This window comes from Piliocolobus tephrosceles, chromosome 1, assembly GCF_002776525.5.
Source record: "Piliocolobus tephrosceles isolate RC106 chromosome 1, ASM277652v3, whole genome shotgun sequence".
Lineage (NCBI taxonomy): Eukaryota > Metazoa > Chordata > Mammalia > Primates > Cercopithecidae > Piliocolobus > Piliocolobus tephrosceles.
In genome coordinates this window covers 203,562,235-203,580,979 of record NC_045434.1, presented here as the reverse complement: position 1 = coordinate 203,580,979, position 18,745 = coordinate 203,562,235, and the positions used below count along the sequence as shown (strand labels likewise).

Below are 18,745 nucleotides of genomic sequence, written 5' to 3'. Positions count from 1 at the left end.
GGAAAAATCTCCTCTGAAGACTTGTAATGAGCTGTCCCTTCATAGGGGTTTGTGGCTCAAACCTCTCACTACCTAGGAGGTCTGAAAATCCTGAGGCTCAGAACTGGGACAGCAGTGCCCTGCACTGCCTCACAGAAGCAGTGCTTTATCTTCTCTGGAGAAACCCATCTTTGGCCCAGTCCTAAAGAATTTCCATAGATAAAGCTAAAAAATATGAGGTCACAGTCAAAACTCATAAAACACAAGACTTTAAGGTATCATGAGTAAGAGCCAAAATAACAAACTGCAGAATCAGGCCTGTAAATATCTCAAATTTTAGAATTATCAGACACAAATGTTTAATATGCTTATAGATCATATAAAGGAGGGAAATATGAATTTTTAAAAAAGAGACCTCGGACCTGTAATCCCAGTATTTTGGGAAGTCAAGGCAGGTGGATCATCTGAGACTGGGAGTTTGAGACCAGCCTGACCAACATAGAGAAACCCCATCTGTACTAAAAATACAAAATTAGCTGGGCATGGTGGCGCATGCCTGTAATCCCAGCTACTCAGGGAGGCTGAGGCAGGAGAATCGCTTGAACCCGGGAGGCAGAGGTTGCAGTGAGCCGAGATCGCACCACTGCACTCCAGCCTGGGCAACAAGAGCGAAACTCGATCTCAAAAAATAAACAAATAAATAAAAAAGAGACCATAAAATCTAGAACTACAAGAATTCAACAGGTTGATTAAACATTCACACCTAGTGAAGAAAAAGTGAATTGAACAAACTGTCAAAAATGCAGCATAAATACACGATGAGATGAACATTATGAAAGAGAGGAGAGATACAGATGACAGAGTGAAAATGGAGTTTCACAAGGAAAAGAAAGAGAACACAGCAGAGGGGATTAAAGAGACAATGGCTGAGAATTTCCAGACTGATAAAAAACACCGATCAGAGAGCCTTTGACCCTGTACCACTCTATAAGCTCAACATGAAAAATCCAAAGTGAGCCCAGCTCTAGAATTTAAAATTCCAAGAGCCAACACTTTGTCAAGAAATGAGCCTCTCCTTGAATGCAGGGAAACGTTTGCCAGTCCTCCTCTGGCTCTGTAGAACTGGAGGAAACTGGTCGAATGCACCTCGCCAGCCCCAGAAGGGACCGTGTCTCAGGCTCCAGGCCGCTGGGCAGTGCTACCTGTGGTCATGTCCTCCAGCATCTCCAGCAGCATGTCCTGCGTCTCATCAATCAGCTTGGTCCTCTGAACCACCAGCTTCCGCAAGCACAGGTATCCATTCAGCACAGTACCCACCAAGCGACTTTTAAAGTGTCTTTTGATAGATTCCACCTCAACAAAGGAGGAGAGAAGGCCTGTGGAGACAGGAAAATGTTGCTGTGAGAGCTCTGGATGAGAACATAAGGAAGGTCTGTGTTTCAAAAGATTATGAGCAACTCAAAAAGCAGGGAAAATCTGCCTTTGTGCACGGCACAGAGCAGGTGTTCAACGAGCAGAAACAGTCAATAGCAAACAGGGTATCAAAACCAAAATCTATCAATACAGAAAAAAAATGCAGAGCTTAAATCTGCACTAAGGTCAGTACAAGACAGAAGAGAGTCAACCCCAGTACCCAAGGAACTAAGGGTTGTCCCTAAAACACTCAGGATGCCCTAAAGGAAGGTCCAGGAGGCTCTCTTTACCTGTGAGACTTTTAAGGGCATAGCCCTGCTGCAGATCGGTACTCAGGGTAGCCTCCTCCAGGGCCAGCAGACGGGCTATTTCCTAAACAGGATGACAAGTGCAGTCAGTGTGACAGCACTGCCAAGGATACCAGTTACCTCCACCACTGTCCCAGGAGCTTGCAGCACTAGACACTCAGGAGTTACATCTTCTTAATCGAATCCTTGCAGAACTCCTTTCCAGGAGGCCAAGAACAGTTGCAGCACTGGTAAGGGATTGCTTAAAAACTGTAAACAGTCTATATGCCCCCAAGAATTTGCTATAGCCATATAATAAATATAATAAAGTCAAAAAAAATTTCCAAACCCCTTCAACAAGTATTTCTTCTCAGCAAAAATAAACCAACAAAACACCATGGTAGAGTTTATATCCAGGTACAATGAAGGGGGAATTAGGGAAGGGGCTCTCTTGGGCAATAGGGTAAGATACCTTGGTGATGAGGTTGCCCACATAGGGTAGGACTCCCCGAGCTGCCAAGTAGACTTTCCAGTGCGCGGAAGTGATGAGCTTCTGGTAGAGAGCCAGGTACTCGGCCGCACACTCCCCAGCTATGCTCAGCTCATCCAGGTAACTGCCACCAGGAGGGACAGGGCACTCTAGTCAAGAACTCTAACATTTCAAACGGCTCCAAGGCTCCCCTTTCTCCTCCCAATCTTTCCTATCTTCTGCTGTCTGTCTCTCCTGCTTCCTAGAGGGAGGAACAGCATCCAAGAAAGCTCCAATTCCCACATGGGAATTTCCCACACCTACGAAGCACTCAGAGCACACCACAGGGAGTGAATGCCACAGAATCTAAGCATTCACATTGTGGCACTGATTGCTATGAGGGAATTAAAGAAGATAATGCATGCCAAGCATTTATGCACTCAATCTCGATAAATATTAGCAGCATAAGATCTCAAATATTAGCTGCTGCTGCTAACACCCTCACCACCACCACCACTACTATCGCTAATAGTCAGCTTTTTAACACTTTGGTGTTTCTGGGGTCTTCTATAGGGAATGAGGTGTGCCTTTCATTACCCTGATCCATGGATTCCCCCGGGAAAGATGAAAAGGCTCTAGAGGAAGTCTAACCACCCTCCCCATCCCACTCCCAAACAGCACCTGGTAAGTAGGTCCAGGACCTGCTGCTTGCGGCTGGGAATGGTGGCGAGAGCTTCCACAATGGTACAGGCTGCCTGCCGTGCGGCCTGCGTTGCTGGAGTGAAAAGCACCTGCAGGACAGGGGAGAGAAGAGGCCGTAGGCTCAGGGGATGCCCTGCCTCACCAGGCCTCCAGCAGGGCAGTCAACTGCCACCCGTCTAGGAGAGGTCTTCTGGGCAGCTCTCTAGGAAAATATTAGAGGTAAAAATCACCAGCTAACACAAGACTCCACTGTTTTAGATGGGGAAGGGGGCTGTGAAAGAGCCCTGCTTCTGCGTGGAGACTTCTCCATCAGGAGATGTGAAGAACACACCTATAATAAGTGAAGTAGGAAAAAGGGATCTTCCTTAGCAAAGATCATTCTTTTCTGGGGACACTTATATGCTGAATACTTTGATTTAATGTAAACCAAATATTTCTTATTTTATAAATCAATGGACAAATGCATTACCTAACATAGAATTACTCTAGCTAGAAAGAAGAGGGAGGGGAAGGACAGCAGAAGATATGAGAAGTGGAAGGAGAAAAGGGACTATGGTCAGGGAGGAAAGCAGAAAGCATAAGGAGCTTGTTGAGATAAACAGAGGAAATTGTTTCGGCCAGCCCACCATGCTAGCCCAACAGCTACAACCAAGAACCTGTACTCACTCCCTGTTTGAAAGGAAGCAAGAACAGCAAAGAGAAAGAAGGGATGGCAGCACAGACACATGGTGAGGGGCAGAAACACATTGCTCAGAGTCTGGGGTCAGGGGCGCAGGGGGTGAAGAGTCCAGAAGTGGCCACTCACTTGTCGCAGCCAGTTGTTATGCCCCAGTTTGAGATCCAAGGGGGAGGTCCTCTTCCCCCGACGGCTCAGGAACTGTTTCCACCTCCACACGTACTTCTCAGTCAAATACAGATGGCGGAGCTCGGATTTGCTGGGGGCTTTCCCATTGCCATCTATCCCTGCAAGGCCAAGGTTGCAGGGGTAGGTAAGTAAACAAGAGTGACAGAAGGCAGGGCTGTCAGAGCACAGGCAGGACTTCCCGGCATCTTGAAGAGAAAGACATACCTCTGATAGGAAGACATTTCTTCCAGGCATCATAGGATGCCTTGGGGTCTCTCTTGAGCCACAGTTGAGCCTGGGCATGGATCTCATTGCAGTATGGCTTCACCGTGGTAAGGGCCTCGACGGGGACATCCTGGAGGAGGCAAGTGGAGCAAGGTGAGGGCGCTCAAGGGCATGCCTGAGCCACAGCCCCAACAGCATGGCACTGGTGCCCCAGGGGGTGACGTGCAAAGGCAAGAAGATCAGGAGGATCAACATGTGTATCTTTTATGCCCAAATATGTGTTCCTGTTAACCATTTTGATCCAATTTAGCAGCAGTATCTCCACACTGAGCTTAAGGTCAATGATTTTTATTGTGCAGCAGAATCTGTGGCTGGCTTCCTACAGACAATCCTATAGCACATACACTAATTCCTATCCCATGGCTGATTTGCAGTTTCCCAAGCATAAATCTTCCAAGGGTCACGAGCAGCCTCCAGCATGCAAACTGTCACTAACTAGAAGCAGCCTGCAGAGAGAGAGAGCCACAGACAGACACTTCAGGCCAGCGCGTCTCAAGCTGTTTGGCCTCAGAACCCTGTTATACTCTTCGAAAATTATTAAGGACTCCAGAGAGTTTTGCTTTACATGGTTGTATCTATTGACATTTCTCATGTTAAAAATTAAAACTGGCTGGGCGTGGTGACTCACGCCTATAATCCCAGCACTTTGGGAGGCCAAGGCAGACAGATGATGCTTTAGTCCAGGAGTTCAAGACCAGCCTGGCCAATATGGTGAAACTCCATTTCGATACAAAACACAAAAAAATTAGCTGGGTATGGTAGTATACACCTGTAGTCCCAGCTACTCAGGGGGCTGAGGCAGGAGGATTGCTTGCAACCAGAAGGCAGGGGTTGCAGTGAGCTGAGATCGTGCCACTGCACTCCAGCCTGGGTGACAGAGTGGGACCCTGTCTCAAAAATACATACATACATAAATAAAAATAAAAAACTGAGAAATTCTTAAGATATTTGTTAATTCATTTAAAAAGAAGAGTAAATCTATTATTTGTCAACCTAAATTTTATGTTTTCCAAAGCAAAAATAACCTACAGAAAGACGTGGTACTGTTTTACATTTTTGGTAATTGTTTAATGACTGCTTTATAAGACATCTGGATTCTCATATCTGCTTCTATGGTCAAAGTGTCATGACAGGTTGTTTTGGTTGAAGTATACGAAAAATATTTGGCCTCATACAGATATACAGTTGGAAAAGGAAAGAATATTTTAACAGCTTTTTCAACTAGTTATGGATTTTTTTCATTGAGACTACACCAAAACTCAACAAATTCTAGGGTCTGAAAGATTTGCTGTAGTATGGACTCTGAAATCACATCAATAAACTTTTCATAGTTCATTACACTAACCTTCATCTTTTACCTGGCAGGATACTATAACATGCATTGGTCATTTAGAAAATACTGGTTTACACAGTTATGTCAGTTCTTCTTAAAGCTCACTTCATTCATTTTGAGGAAAATATGTGCCAAATACCTAAGCCTGAACAACCACAATTTGCCCATCAGCCATTTTTTTTCAAGCACAAGCGGAGATCCATGGAAAGGCAGCTGGTTTGGCTTGCATCTCACACAGTGCCTTTTCTCAGCACAACTGCTGTACTTGGGGTGCAGCAGAGGCGCTTTCTGTGTACTCATTTTGTCACACTGAGCATTACACAGATTAGTACCCAAGAGTGGAGATTTAATAAAATTAATTTGTACTGCTTCATCAAGGATATTCTTGATGAAGCCGAGTGGCAGTGAAGAACTGCACGGGGCCACCGCCTTGTCAACCTAAGGCACCGGCCATCTCCCCAGCAGCAAAGATTTTGTACAGTCAGCACAAACATCACAAGATGACAGGGGCAAATAGTGTCTTAGGACAATCATGAAAATAACTCTGTCCTCACAGATCTCTGAAAGTCTTAAGAACACCTCGGAGTCTGTGAGCCAGATTTTAGGAACTGCTGCTCTCACTAAGTTACACGGAGCAACATGTGAACATCCACACCAGGCCTCAGTCCTTACAGGGCAAGTAATTCTATGAAAAATCTCCCTTTGCCTCACACTGTGGAAACAATGATGGTCATGTAGGGATGGGTGTCCTCTTCTCAACCAAGGGCCAATTTTACTTGCTGGGAATCTGGGGGAAAATAATCCCTCCATCAAAGGGAAGGAAGCAGAGTGCCCAGTGCTGCCTTTTCTGAAGGCAGCTTCAATGTCCACCCTCCCCACACCATAATCCTAGTGCTTAAGCAATCTTCCTGCCATGAGGACTCTGTTGCCCATCAGGGATGGCCCATCAGACAGAACAGGAGTCAGAAGGACCCAAGGCCCAATCCAGGGCAAGTTGGTGGCAGAGCCTTAGGCATGGCCCAAAGAAAGAACTATGGCCTGCCAATTCAAAAGCTGATACAAGCAAGTCAATCTCTGGCTCAGCTATAGTTATTTTAGGATAAAAACTTGGTTTCATTTATTCACTTAATAATTTACTAAGCAGCTATTACAGATGTTATACCACCCTATATACTAGACATAAAAAGTATTACTAAGATGGTCCAGGCCCTGGATTCAAGGAGCTTACCGCTAGCCTAGTAGAGAACTGACCCTCTAAGGAGCAGCTAACAAAGCGAAGGAAAACATTCTAGGCAAACAAAGCAGGAGACAGCCACAGCTAACACTTGTTAAGGATTAACTTAGGCAGACACTGTTTTGATCACTTAGTCTGCATTATGTCATTTATTTTTCACAACACTTCAAGATGGAGACTATATTCCCATTTTATAGATGGGGAAACTAAGGAACGACTTGCGCAAGGTCACAATGCTAATAAATGGAAGCGCTGGGATTTGAACTCAGAAAGTCTGCTTCAGAGCCTGGGATTTCTCTCACTGCACAGCACTGCATGTGCAAAGGCACAGGGGTAGGAAGGACACAATGCTTTCTGGGGGCTGCAAGTTATCTAACATGACTGGAAAGAGCTCAACCTTCACAGCTAGCCACTTTGCTCTCTGCTTTGCAGTTTCATGTTTATTTTACTTCAACCATCCTTCTCAAAAATCCCAACCCATGTCTGCTGAACTCAGGCAAAGGCTGCACGGGAGCCATTCAGGTGAGGTGGGCTCAAGGCAAAGCAGAGACCATGAGGAGGCAGGGCACACTGCCAGGGAATGAGGAGGGCGGCCGCCCTGCCCTTCCTTGTTAGACCCCTGCTTGGCCCAGTACCTTGTTCTTCTTGCTAGTGGGAGCAGGTGGTTTTATCAGCTTCTGCAAGATCCTCAGGCACATGAGGGTAATGTTCTCAACCACCACGGGAGTCTTAATGTTCACAGCCATGAGGAAAAGGCTGAGAGCTAGGGATGGTCAGGAAAGGCAGAGTCACAATCAGGAACACTACACACCTGCTCTGCAGAGGCCGCCCAAGCATGTTTCCCTCCTCCCCTCCCATTCCAGCCAGGACTGCACCTTGGAGCCTCCTTTCCTTTCTCTGAAAAGCCCCTAACTCACCACAGCGTAACCGGAGCTCCCAGCAGCTGTCCTCCTTGGAGATAGAATCTGTCAGCAGCAGCATTTCATACTGCAGGCTACTTGCCTAGAAGGCAATGGGAAGAAACATGAGTCAAGAGGGTCAGCTCCGGTCCAGCGACTCTTAACTATTAATACAATTTCTGGTCCTAGGTGGCTCCAACAGAGACAAAGGACAGACGGAGACCCTTGTGCTCCAGGCTCTTCCCTGGGAAAACCATTCTGGAATAATGTTCTGCTCCTTCCCTCCTCCGTCACCGCAGGACCTGGGAGGGGGATGCTGAGGAACACAAGGCGTGTGAGGGGGAGTCAGCGAGGACAGCTGGGCCTGCTAGGCCGGCTCACCAGATCAGGGTTGGCCCAGTGGCCCTTCAGGGCTGTGGAGACCTTGCCAATAATCAGGTCATTCATCTGCTGAGTGGCTTCTGGGTTGTCTCTGTGGAAGCAAAGAGAAATGGAGTCCTGTAATTCACAATCAGCTGTGACACTCCTTTCCACCTGAAGGGGCCCAGAGAAAATGAAATCAATGTCTAAGGCTACCTGGCCCCAAATTTTCTACTTCCTTCCCAGGGGCAAGACTATAGCTTTAGCTTCACAAAACCGTGGTTGGTAATAACAACGGGCCCATCACAGCCGCCTTACCTATGAACAGATGCTAACTGAGGGAAGAGCACTACCTTACAGGACCCATGTCCCAGGCGACAGAGCCCTGTTGTCTGGTGTGACACATCTCCAAAACCTAGATGTCAACTCTTAGCCTTGGTCACAGCTCTTTCCCCGACCTCTCTATCTGCCTGCATGTCATTTTCCAGGAGGCTCTCACATCCTAGTTTATGTCTCTTTGTAGCAATGTTCCATTAATAACAAAAAACAAACCTATCACTTCACTCTTGCTTCCCAAAATACTGAATAAGCCCCAAAGTCCTTACATAGGCCCACAAGACCCTACGGGATCTGGCCCTCGCAACCTCCGACCTGATCCTCCTCCCGAGTCTTCCCTACTGTATCCCTGTCTCCAGCTACACAGGTTCCCTGTGATGCCCTAGCATTCCTGGCACGCGCCTGCTCTCAGCTCCCCACTTGCTACTTCCTAGGCATGCAGCCCACTGCTGAGACATTGCTATGGCTGGCTGCCTGCCTTCACACAGGTCTTTGCTCAAGTATCGCACCCTCGGGAAAGTCCTCCTTGACTACCTTATCCAAAACAGCACGCCTTCCTGTATTCGGGGTCACCATCCCTGCTTTATTTTTCACACAATCTTATTTCCTGACATTATATTGTGTAATTATTTGTTTATTGCAGTTCTCCCCACCTAGAATATAAGCCACACAAGGATGGAACTTTATTCCATTTACCACTGTATCCCCAGAGTCTAGAACAGTGCCTGGCATTCAGCAGCTGCTCAATAAATAATTGTTAAGTTAGTGAATAAATAATATAGCAAGTACCATTTATCAAGCACCTAACATGTTCCAGAATTTATGTCACACAAAGTAATCCACATAGCTCTGGCTGTAGGATCTGGGACATACTAAGCACTGGACATGCATGAGTTATTTACTGAACTACCCCATCTATCCTCAACCACATGCTTTTAAGGTGGCTATTATTGTCAGTTTTTTGTTTTTGAGACAGAGTCTCACTGTCACCCAGGCTGGAGTGCAGTGGTGTGATGCCGGCTCACCGCAACCTCCGCCTCCTGGGTTCAAGCAAGTCTCTTGCCTCAGCCTCCCAAGTAGCTGGGGGTACAGACGTGAGCCACCACGCCCAAGCAATTTTTTTTTTTTTTTTTTGAAATGGAGTCTCACCCTGTCGTCCAGGCTGGAGTGCAATGGCGCAATCTTGGCTCACTGCAACCTCTGCCTTCTGAGTTCAAGCGATTCTCCTGCCTTAGCCTCCTGAGTAGCTGGATTACAGGCGTGTGCCACCACGCCCAGCTAATATTTTGTATCTTTAGTAGAGATAGGGTTTTTGCCATGCTGGCCAGGCTGGTCTCAAACTCCTGACCTGCCTGCCTTGGCCTCCCAAAGTGCTGGGATTACAGGTGTGAGCCATCACATTTGGCCCTATTTTTGTATTTTTCTTTCTTTCTTTTTGAGATGGAGTTTCGCTTGTTGCCCAGGCTGGAGTGCAATGGCGCGATCTTGGCGCACCGCAACCTCCGCCTCCTGGGTTCAAGCGATTCTCCTGTCTCAGCCTCCTGAGTAGCTGGGATTATAGGCATGCACCACCACACCCAGCTAATTTTGTATTTTTTGGTAGAGACGGGGGTTTCTCCATGTTGGTCAGGCTGGTCTTGAATTCCCGACCTCAGCTGATCCGCCTGCCTCGGCCTCCCAAAGTGCTGGGATTACAGGTGTGAGCCACAGCACCTGGCCCTATTTTTGTATTTTTAATGGATACGGGGTTTTACCACGTTGGTCAGGCTGGTCTTGAACTCCTGATCTCAAGTGATCCACCAGCCTCTGCCTGCCAAAGTGCTGGGATTCCAGGCAAGAGCCACTGCGCCCAGCCTACTGTCAGTATTTTTCAGATGAGGAAAACACAGGCTCAGAGAAATTAAGGAAACTGTCCAAGGCATATAGTACAAGTTATCAGCTACTGAAATTGAGTCTTTCCAGTCCAGAGTCCAAGCTCGTAATCCCCAGGCCCCACTGCTCTGCTCCACTATCTTCTTTCACGTGAGTCTTTCTTGAGTTCAAGTGTCTCTCTTCCCTTCCCTCACAAGGACTCAGGGATAGTTTCCTCAAGACACTGTACTGGAACCAAAAAAGCAATTCACTCACCTACACCCTGTGTCTCTTTCCATCTTTCCTGTTACAAGCTATCTAACCTGCTGGGTGGTCAGAAGCACTATTCTGTGCACCCTCTAACGCTCCTGGCATGGCTGCTGCCACCATCCCGAGTGTCAGTAGGAATCACTAGGCCCATAACCATGGTGTAGGTGCTAACCGAGTTAGGAGGCACATGAGCTGGCGGACCTCCTCCCGCATGGCCGCAGCCCCTCGGCGAAGATTATAATCAAAGAGCTCCCGGATAAGGCCCTGAGAGACAAGGATGTGCCTCAAGGCTGGGTTGGTGGCCAGGGCCCGAAGTAGTGTGATACAATGTTCTGTGACAGCCGAGGCGCAGCCGTAGCACTTGGTGGAGGATGTGTGGCCACAGCCCAGGACGGATAAGGCACGGTACTGGCTGGCAGTGAATGTGGGCTGCACAGAGGTCCGGGATGATTTAGTGGCTGCTTCCCTCTGCTGTAGGTCGTATTCCAACAACTCTTTACGTGAAGCAAAGACTTTCTAAGAACAAAAAGGTAACAATAATGGGAATTAGCAATTAAAATAAGAAGAGGATGTTAATTGGAGAATTAGTTTTGCTCTAGAAAAAACTTTACATGCATTATATAATTTAATCTTCTCAATAACCCAACCAGTTAGATGCTTTATCTCCATTTCACAGAGAAGGAAACTGAAGCATGGAGGCACTCGCTTGACCAAGGTAAGTGGCAGGGTCCGAACTTAGACTCAGATGGTAGGCTCATGCTCTTAACTCCCATGTAACAAAGACAAAGGTCAGAAGCTAATACACGTGTAGCAAAGATGGCACTCCAGCAATTTGGGGTTGAGGGGGAAGGTAACTGGATGCTCTCCTTATCTGAGGTACCTCTGTCTATGGCTAGCCTCCCATCTCATGGAGATTAGGTCTGTGACACTGCAACTGACACATGGCCCACCCTGGTTGACTGCAGTTGGTGTGCCCTTACCCTACAGCCCAGAAACATGGCCTATCAGAAAAAGAGGGAACAGAATCTTGGCACCAAATTTTTTAAGACCAGTAACCCCTCTACTAAGAGATAGGTTGTTAATGGCTTAAAAAAATACAAAAAACCATATCTATGCTACCTTCCCATCACCAGTATGCTCAGTTATCTAGCATGAACTCAGCATTCTGACCAGCGCCATAAATCACGGTGGGGGAGATGCCATTTGGTGCAGCTGCCTGCCTGCCTTTTCAGCTGGATTGGGCAGGGACAACACCAAGACTTGGACTGCTGGATAAGAGAGCAGCAGGACTGCTTTGAAAACAACGCCAGTAACACTTGGACAAAATACACCCAGAAGCTGCTCCCCGCTCTCTACCTGGATGATTTTGGAGAGTTCATCAAAAGAGTTCTTGCAGTCTCCACAATACTCCTGAGCCAACTGCAGGATGTACCGATTCACACTGGCGGAAGTGGAGCTGATGCCCCCTGCTGTTCCTGAGTCATCCTGCAACCCCAAGAGGTAAGCTGTCAGGCTTCTCACCTAAGGTGATCTCACCTAGGAGGCAGTCTTCTGATCATGACCCAAGGCCTTCTCCAAATGCCCTTTGCAGCATGGGATTACCTGTGGCTTTTCTGGAGCTGCCTCATTCACTTTGCAGAGCAGGTTTTCCAGCTGTGGCCGATGTCCCATCAGCTGATGATACACTCGATCAGCTTTGTCCAAAAGTGTATTGATGTTGGATACAGCCTAGACAAGAAAAGACACGGACCTGAGTGAAGGCTTTTTAGTTGATGACTTTCCCTGAGTAATCCTCATTGCTAACCATTTACCAGAACATTTCCTATGGGTCAGGCACTGTGTTTCACATACATTTTCTCTGTTCTTCACAATAATCCTTCCAGTGAGGTGGGTATATTATTTCTAATAAAAATACAATGCACATCTGTGATATATAATAATACAATGCTGAGAGAAGTAACTTATACTAGGTTACACAAGTATTAAAAGTATGGCTGGAATTAGAATTTCTGTCCTTCTGACTCCAAAGCGAAATGTTCTTCTGTTATCCCTAGAGGTGCCCCTTTTCCACTGTTCTTTAATATCTAGAACCTCACCCCCACCCATATCATGCAGGCTGGGAACTAGCACTGGACAAGTTAATACTGAGGGAGGACCAACAGCCTCAATATGAAGCAGTCTGTGGAACAAACGCAGGGCAAAGCATCCAAATCCAAAGTTATTTGTACCTGGAGATATTCTCTAGTTTCATTACCAATCAACACTTTTCTAAAATCCTATGCAAACCATGTCTTCCAATATAATACATCTTACGCCATTCTTCGCTCCCACCCAAAAGCTGGGTCCTGAAACTGGTGTTGAGTCAAAGAAGGCTTGGACTAGAAAGTAAAGTGCACTGCACTGCACCAGCTCTGCCCAAAGTCCAGATCAAGGCCACAGCCCTGAGTCTAGGCCAAATCTGGCCTCACCTTCTTCCGGTCTTCTTCATTCTCAATGGGATCCACTGCACAGCAAGGTTTGGCATAGAGCATGAAGTCGAAGCGGGCATATTTACAGAAGCCACAGGCATTGCAGAGGAAGGGATCCTTTTCATCATAGTTGATGGATCTGAGTAACCAAAGCGTTTGGGTCAGTGAGGTGACAAGGTTGGGTGGGGTAGGGGTCACTCTGAGGAGATGGATTGTGCCACATTTCCATACTCTGGTAACCACTGCAGGGGCTACTGAAGGGACAATAGCAAATGAATGACTTAAGCAGCCAGGTAACAAGAAAGCAAGACCCAGAGCTAAACTTCTGGACCTCCCTCCGCCTTAACCCTCCGCCCCTGCCTCAGGACAGGCACCCTCGTGCACACATGCACATACACACACTCTCTCTCTTCTTCCTCCTCCCTTTCTACCCTTGAGCCCACTCTATAAACCCGTCATTCTCTAAATGTTCTGAGGGAATCAGACACTGCAATCACTCACACTGACACCGTTATAGAAAAACAACAAGGAATGTGCACGGCCCTGGCCTAGGGGACGACCACTGACTTACCTGCATTTGTGACACTGGTACACATTCTCTCCACAGTTGCCACAGACCCCTGGGTTGGCAGGGACTGAGGCACTACAGCGTGGGCACTGCAGGGTCTCTGTGGAGGCCTGGTAGTTTTCATAGAAGTCTGCAAACTCAATCATCAGATTGGAGGCCACAATGGGCAACGGCAGGTCAATCTTCACCTCTGTCTGCCCAGGGGTCAGCTGAACCTTCTTGGCTTTGTGCCAGCGAGCTGGCCTAGGAAAGACAGACAGCCTTGAGATTTTCTCATCTAACCTTCAGTGGTAACAGTCTGATGAGACAAAGAGGAAGACTGTCCCATGTATTTTTCTAAGGCAATTAAGTGGTTACTCTAAGGAAAAGAAATCTGGCATATAACAGGAAGCCAGTTTAAAAAAAGTTTTCCACTACCTTTTCTCTATAAAAAAAGAAAAGAACATACAAGTGCTTTAAGCTGTTATATATGATACCTTTTGAAATTCCAGGAAAACAACAGAAGCATATAACAAGGGAAACCATGACTCCAAAAGCATGCCACACTGAAGCCTGTAAGAGGTGCAATGATGATGCATGCCACCAAGTTCCCATCCTGACAGCAACCATGGAAAGATAAAGCTAGGCTGTTTTAGAGAGGCAGAGGAAGAAAATCAGGGTCTGAACCAAGTGCTAAGTCAAGTCATAAAGAGGAAGGTATGTAATAATTTTGGGGTGATTATAGTCACACAATGAGAGCTAATATTTACTGAGTACTTACTATGTGCTAGGCTCTGTTCTCAGCACCTGACACATACTAACTCGTTTAATCCTTAAAATAAAACCCTGGAAGTGGGGCCCTACCTCCATTTTATAGTTACAGAAACTGAGGTTAAGCAGCTTCTCCAAGGTCACAGAGCTACGTAGCAGAGCTGGGATCTGAACTCAAACAGTCTACCAGCAGCTCTGCTGACTCCACACAGTGAAAAATCAAACCCACCTCCTCTGGAGGGGAATGGGTCATCCTAATGCGCAGCATCTACTTTCAGGTCACCAAGGGGAAACTAGGCTTTTCAACGCGAGAAGAGAAATCTCCCTAGGCAGCCTTCATGGCCACATGATGCTGTGGTACACGAGCCTTATTCTGCCTCTTGGAGTAACAGCAATACTTCCATCCTGTGTGCAGAACAGCTCTGTAAGTCTTACTATTCAAATAGCATTGACCTGTGTTCTCCATCCAGTAGCAATGCCTGAGAGTTCAACAAAAGGTGACCTGTCTCTGTGAAAGTCAACACTACAACCCATGTGAGTGCCTCTCTTGGCCTATATACAACATTCAGTCACTGGGATACATGGGCTAGGAAGATCCAGTATCAGCAGATATAGAGGAAAGGCACCATGAAGAAATTGAAGAGTGTGTGTACTAAAGAAGCTTCTTGAGAAATAACTTCCTGCCCTATGAGCAAGAGCATAGCTGTCTTCATCCAAGAAATGACAATTACTTCCCAGTACAGAAGGTTTTATCTAAGACTAGAACTTTACATAAGAATAGTTAAAATGGGCATGAGAAGCCTGGAGGTCCCCTCACTCAGCTTCCCCTCCGTAGGCAGGCTGTTGAGGAACTTCCACAGACCCCTATGGCTCCACTGGACTAATTTAGAAATAATCTTTGTCAACATCCTTAGAACTGTTGTTTCACTTTTGTCCTTCAGTCATGAATGGAGTGGCCAAGAGGATGCACTAGGCCTCTAGCGATGTGCTGCCTTACTCCATTCCAGGAACCAAAGGCAGCACATGAGCTTGAGCCTTACAGACCTGCTGCCCCTCCCGAGGCCTAAAAAGCCCGTACTTGTTTTTCAGCTCCACGATGGCCTGCACAGTTCGGTTATTATAATACAGGTTGATGGTCCGCACCATCTTGGTCCGTTTCAGATCCCCGATTTTCACTGTCACTTTGCTGATGGTGTGACTGCCAATGAGCTTCACAACCTGCTGGGTGGTGGTGTACCGCGTGTCCACTTTAATGGAAGACAGCTTGATATACTAAATACGAGAGTTCACAAAACATGGTATTAGTTCAGGACTCATACTGCCTTTTAAAAAATTCATCAATGTAACCCACTCTTCATCCAAAAGATGAAGTTTCTATTTAATTTTTTAAAAAGTATTTTGTAGAGATGGGGTCTCACCATCTTGCCCAGGCTGGTCTCAAACTCCTGGGCTCAGGGGATCCTCCCATCTTAGCCTCCCAAAGTGCTGGGATTATAGGCGTGAGCCACTGCACCCAGCCAAGTTTCTATTTAAGGTAATAAATGTGGCAGATAAAAATTCCTACTATTGGTGACCAACCATTAGGAGAGGAGCATCTATGTGATAATGATCCATCTCTGGAAACAAGAATCCCACTGGGCCTATAGGCCTCAGGACTGTCCATGTACAGATGTTACTTACACAGAACGGCACTTCCGGATTATTACACACCAGGCAGGGATCACTCTCCAGGTAATAGCCATCAAATTCCACTAAGCCAGACAAAGTGCTAAGGAAGAAACCAGTCTTAGCATGAATAAATTTTCATCTTAGGAAGCACTGAGCTTCACAAAAAAATCATGAGAAAGCCATGGCTCAATGTCCCCCAAAGTGAGCCCCACCCTAAAGAGAACTCAAGGACACAGGAGAAATCCCAATAGGATTATGAAGTCACAGGAAAGAAATTTCAACTAACTGACCTTAGATGCTTTCTAATCTTTGATCTATCCTTCAGAGGAATTCTAAAAAGTAGTAAAATTTGACTGAAGAGTCACAATTAAATTTACTAAAAATCACTGAACTGTACATTTAAAACAGGTGAATACATAAATGATCTCAATAAAGTGTTTTTTTTTAAAGAACAGTCACTACTAAACCACAGAAATAATGCACTGTCAATTTAACCAATATCCTCTTATAAAAGTTTTTTTAAAAAAGGAAGACATTTTCTTTAGATTTGTTTTATCCTATTTAACTTAAACCCTTGAAACTAAAGACCATTTTTTTTTTTTTTTTGAAACAGGGTCTCACTCTGTCACCCAGGCTGGAGTGCGGTGGCTTGGCTCACAGTTCATTGCACCCTTGAACTTCTGGGCCCGAGCCATCCTCCTGCCTTAGCCTCCCTAGCAGCTGGGACCACAGGTACATGCCACCAAGCCTGGCTAATTTTTTAAAAATTTTTTGTAGAGATGAAGTCTCACTATGTTGCTCAGGCTATACAGACCTTTCTACATTACTATTCACCAAACCCTGAACACAGCAATGACATTTTGAGTACCTTCTATGTGCAAGACCCTGGGCTACATGAAGGGGACGGGAATCTCAACTAGGCAGATTGACTCTTCTCTCAGGGGCTTGCCAATTCCTATGTAAGAGCCTATCAACATTCAAATAACTCCTCAGAAAGCTGACTGAGCTTCCCACAGGTAGAAAGCAAAATAAAGCTCACTTATAAATGTTCGAGTTGGGGTGGTTGGTAAGAATATGGTTTTGAGTCCGCAGAATCTCCACAGCCTTCTGTGAATACTCCTTCAACTGAAAGAGAATTCAGTAAAGAAACAAGTTAAAGCCCAAGGGGAAGTCTTATTGGAAAAGACTTCTGTCTTCTGCATTCTAGCTGAATACCGCCCTAGACGTACCAGACTTCTCAGTCAGAATCATACAAAGCTGGGCCTAATCTCAATCATTTAAATGGATTCTATCTCCTTTAGAAGTTTCCACGAGCTTTAGTGATAGGTGGTATGCTTTTCCAACCTGATGGAGGAAGATCATTTCTATTTTTATGGAGAAGCCATAAAGGTTAGCTAATTGCAGAAACATTTTCTGGTATGTAATCAGGGCTACCAGCAAAACCAAGGGCACTTGCTTTTCCAACAAACTATAATGAGTTCTATCTTTTTTTCTTTCCCCACTTGACCTTGACCTACTTCCTATGTTAAGTCAGATTTGCTAGTGTATATTGTCTACATCACAGACATATTACAAGTGCTTAACAAGAAATGCAAAACTAGATATATTTAAAAGAGATTTTGTACATGGACTCCCTGACTCTGGGTTGTTCATAATATTCTTAAGAGAAAAAAGGCTAAATAGGGCAAGTTGCCTCTCTGACCACAAAGCAACTGTTACCTTCTTCTCCGTTTGTGGCGTTTTCAGGGAGAAATATCCTAGTAGGTCCACAAACTGGGCAGCCTTACGACCATAGGCTGGGAGTTCTGGCCAGATGGACCACATCAGATCTAGCAGGAGCTCCTGTTGAGATTTGCTGGAATTTCTGTAGATATAGGACAGCTCATGTTACCAAGCAGCAGAAAACCCTGAGGCACCTGTGTTTATCGCTGAGACCCTGGTATTGTTTTTATAAATGTATCTATTTCCCCACAATTATGGGTGTGAGTTTGAACAGTTTTGTTTCTCTTTTGACAATCAATCCTACCAGATGCAGCATAGTCATTTGCTGCCTCTACCCATCACCCAATGTACCCCAGAGCAGAAACTGAGCTTTCTTAGCCTACAGAGTCAAGCTCGGTCATGTTACAAACCCAGAAACATAGCCTTCTGAGTAGAGAACAGATCCTCTCCTGCCTATGACATCAGTTTAATGGCTAAAAAGCAGACAATGATGAAGAAATCTCTAAAGCACAAGAGGATTCAGGCTGACTAACTACTGACTCTGTGACTGTATGTAACCGAAAACCAAAACAGAACTGCATTACGCACCCTGGCCTCAGACCCTTGCAGATCTGCCAAACCCAGCCCTGGCCCTACCTGTAGATGTGCAGCGTCAGACAGTGGGCCTGCCAGCGCACCGAGGAAGAATTGGACTCCAACAGGAAACAACGCAGGAACTGGATCAGGGTTTCCTTATCGGCAAATTTGTTCAGCTGGTTCACCAGAGCTGTGCACAGCTGGTCCTCCTGGCTGCCAGAGCTCTCACCTGCAAGATTAGGACAGGACTGAGGGCTGAAGAGTAGGAAGAAGTCCTCTAGGGTCCTAAGGCCTGGGTTACCAAATGGGGAATGAAGGAATTCTGTCCATTTCTAAAAGTTTCTACTGAATGCTGATATTCTGCAAAACAATTTTGAGTTGTTCACTGGGGGACAAATAGGTCAGCCCCAAATGAGACATATGTGCAGCATTGGGGATGCAGTGGTGAGCACAACTGCCTTCCAGATGAGACATACAATCATGACACTGAAAAACCACAGGATAAAGTGCTATGTAAGCTGGCACTGAACAAATACAGTGACACTGGAGGAGGAACTTCCTTTCAAGAGCTTCCAATAGGCCTGCACAGATGTCCAATCATTAACTGGGGGAATGTGAACCACCACTGCTCTCAACCCTGATCACTGATCTCAGGTCTCCAAGGTCCATGGAAAGCAGTGCAGCTGACGGTGAGGATCAGCTAAAAGAGCTAACATTTACTGAGCATTTAC

At 46.0% G+C, this 18,745-nt stretch overlaps 1 protein-coding gene across 1 annotated transcript in view; it reads right to left on the bottom strand.

Annotated features, from left to right (window-relative positions):
* The window catches only part of UBR4 (ubiquitin protein ligase E3 component n-recognin 4), a 137,967-nt gene that overhangs the window by 29,137 nt on the left and 90,085 nt on the right, over positions 1 to 18,745 (bottom strand). The window contains exons 68-86 of the mRNA XM_026455924.1: positions 18,075 to 18,243; positions 17,436 to 17,580; positions 16,756 to 16,841; positions 15,729 to 15,816; positions 15,127 to 15,320; positions 13,302 to 13,541; positions 12,731 to 12,869; positions 11,865 to 11,990; positions 11,619 to 11,747; positions 10,435 to 10,778; positions 7,827 to 7,917; positions 7,464 to 7,548; positions 7,182 to 7,309; positions 3,920 to 4,049; positions 3,656 to 3,813; positions 2,830 to 2,939; positions 2,152 to 2,293; positions 1,683 to 1,764; positions 1,182 to 1,355 (exon numbers count right to left, since the gene is read on the bottom strand). Of these exons, the coding sequence (XP_026311709.1) occupies positions 1,182 to 1,355; positions 1,683 to 1,764; positions 2,152 to 2,293; positions 2,830 to 2,939; positions 3,656 to 3,813; positions 3,920 to 4,049; positions 7,182 to 7,309; positions 7,464 to 7,548; positions 7,827 to 7,917; positions 10,435 to 10,778; positions 11,619 to 11,747; positions 11,865 to 11,990; positions 12,731 to 12,869; positions 13,302 to 13,541; positions 15,127 to 15,320; positions 15,729 to 15,816; positions 16,756 to 16,841; positions 17,436 to 17,580; positions 18,075 to 18,243 (2,760 nt within the window). The remainder of the gene's footprint in view (positions 1 to 1,181; positions 1,356 to 1,682; positions 1,765 to 2,151; positions 2,294 to 2,829; positions 2,940 to 3,655; positions 3,814 to 3,919; positions 4,050 to 7,181; positions 7,310 to 7,463; positions 7,549 to 7,826; positions 7,918 to 10,434; positions 10,779 to 11,618; positions 11,748 to 11,864; positions 11,991 to 12,730; positions 12,870 to 13,301; positions 13,542 to 15,126; positions 15,321 to 15,728; positions 15,817 to 16,755; positions 16,842 to 17,435; positions 17,581 to 18,074; positions 18,244 to 18,745) is intronic.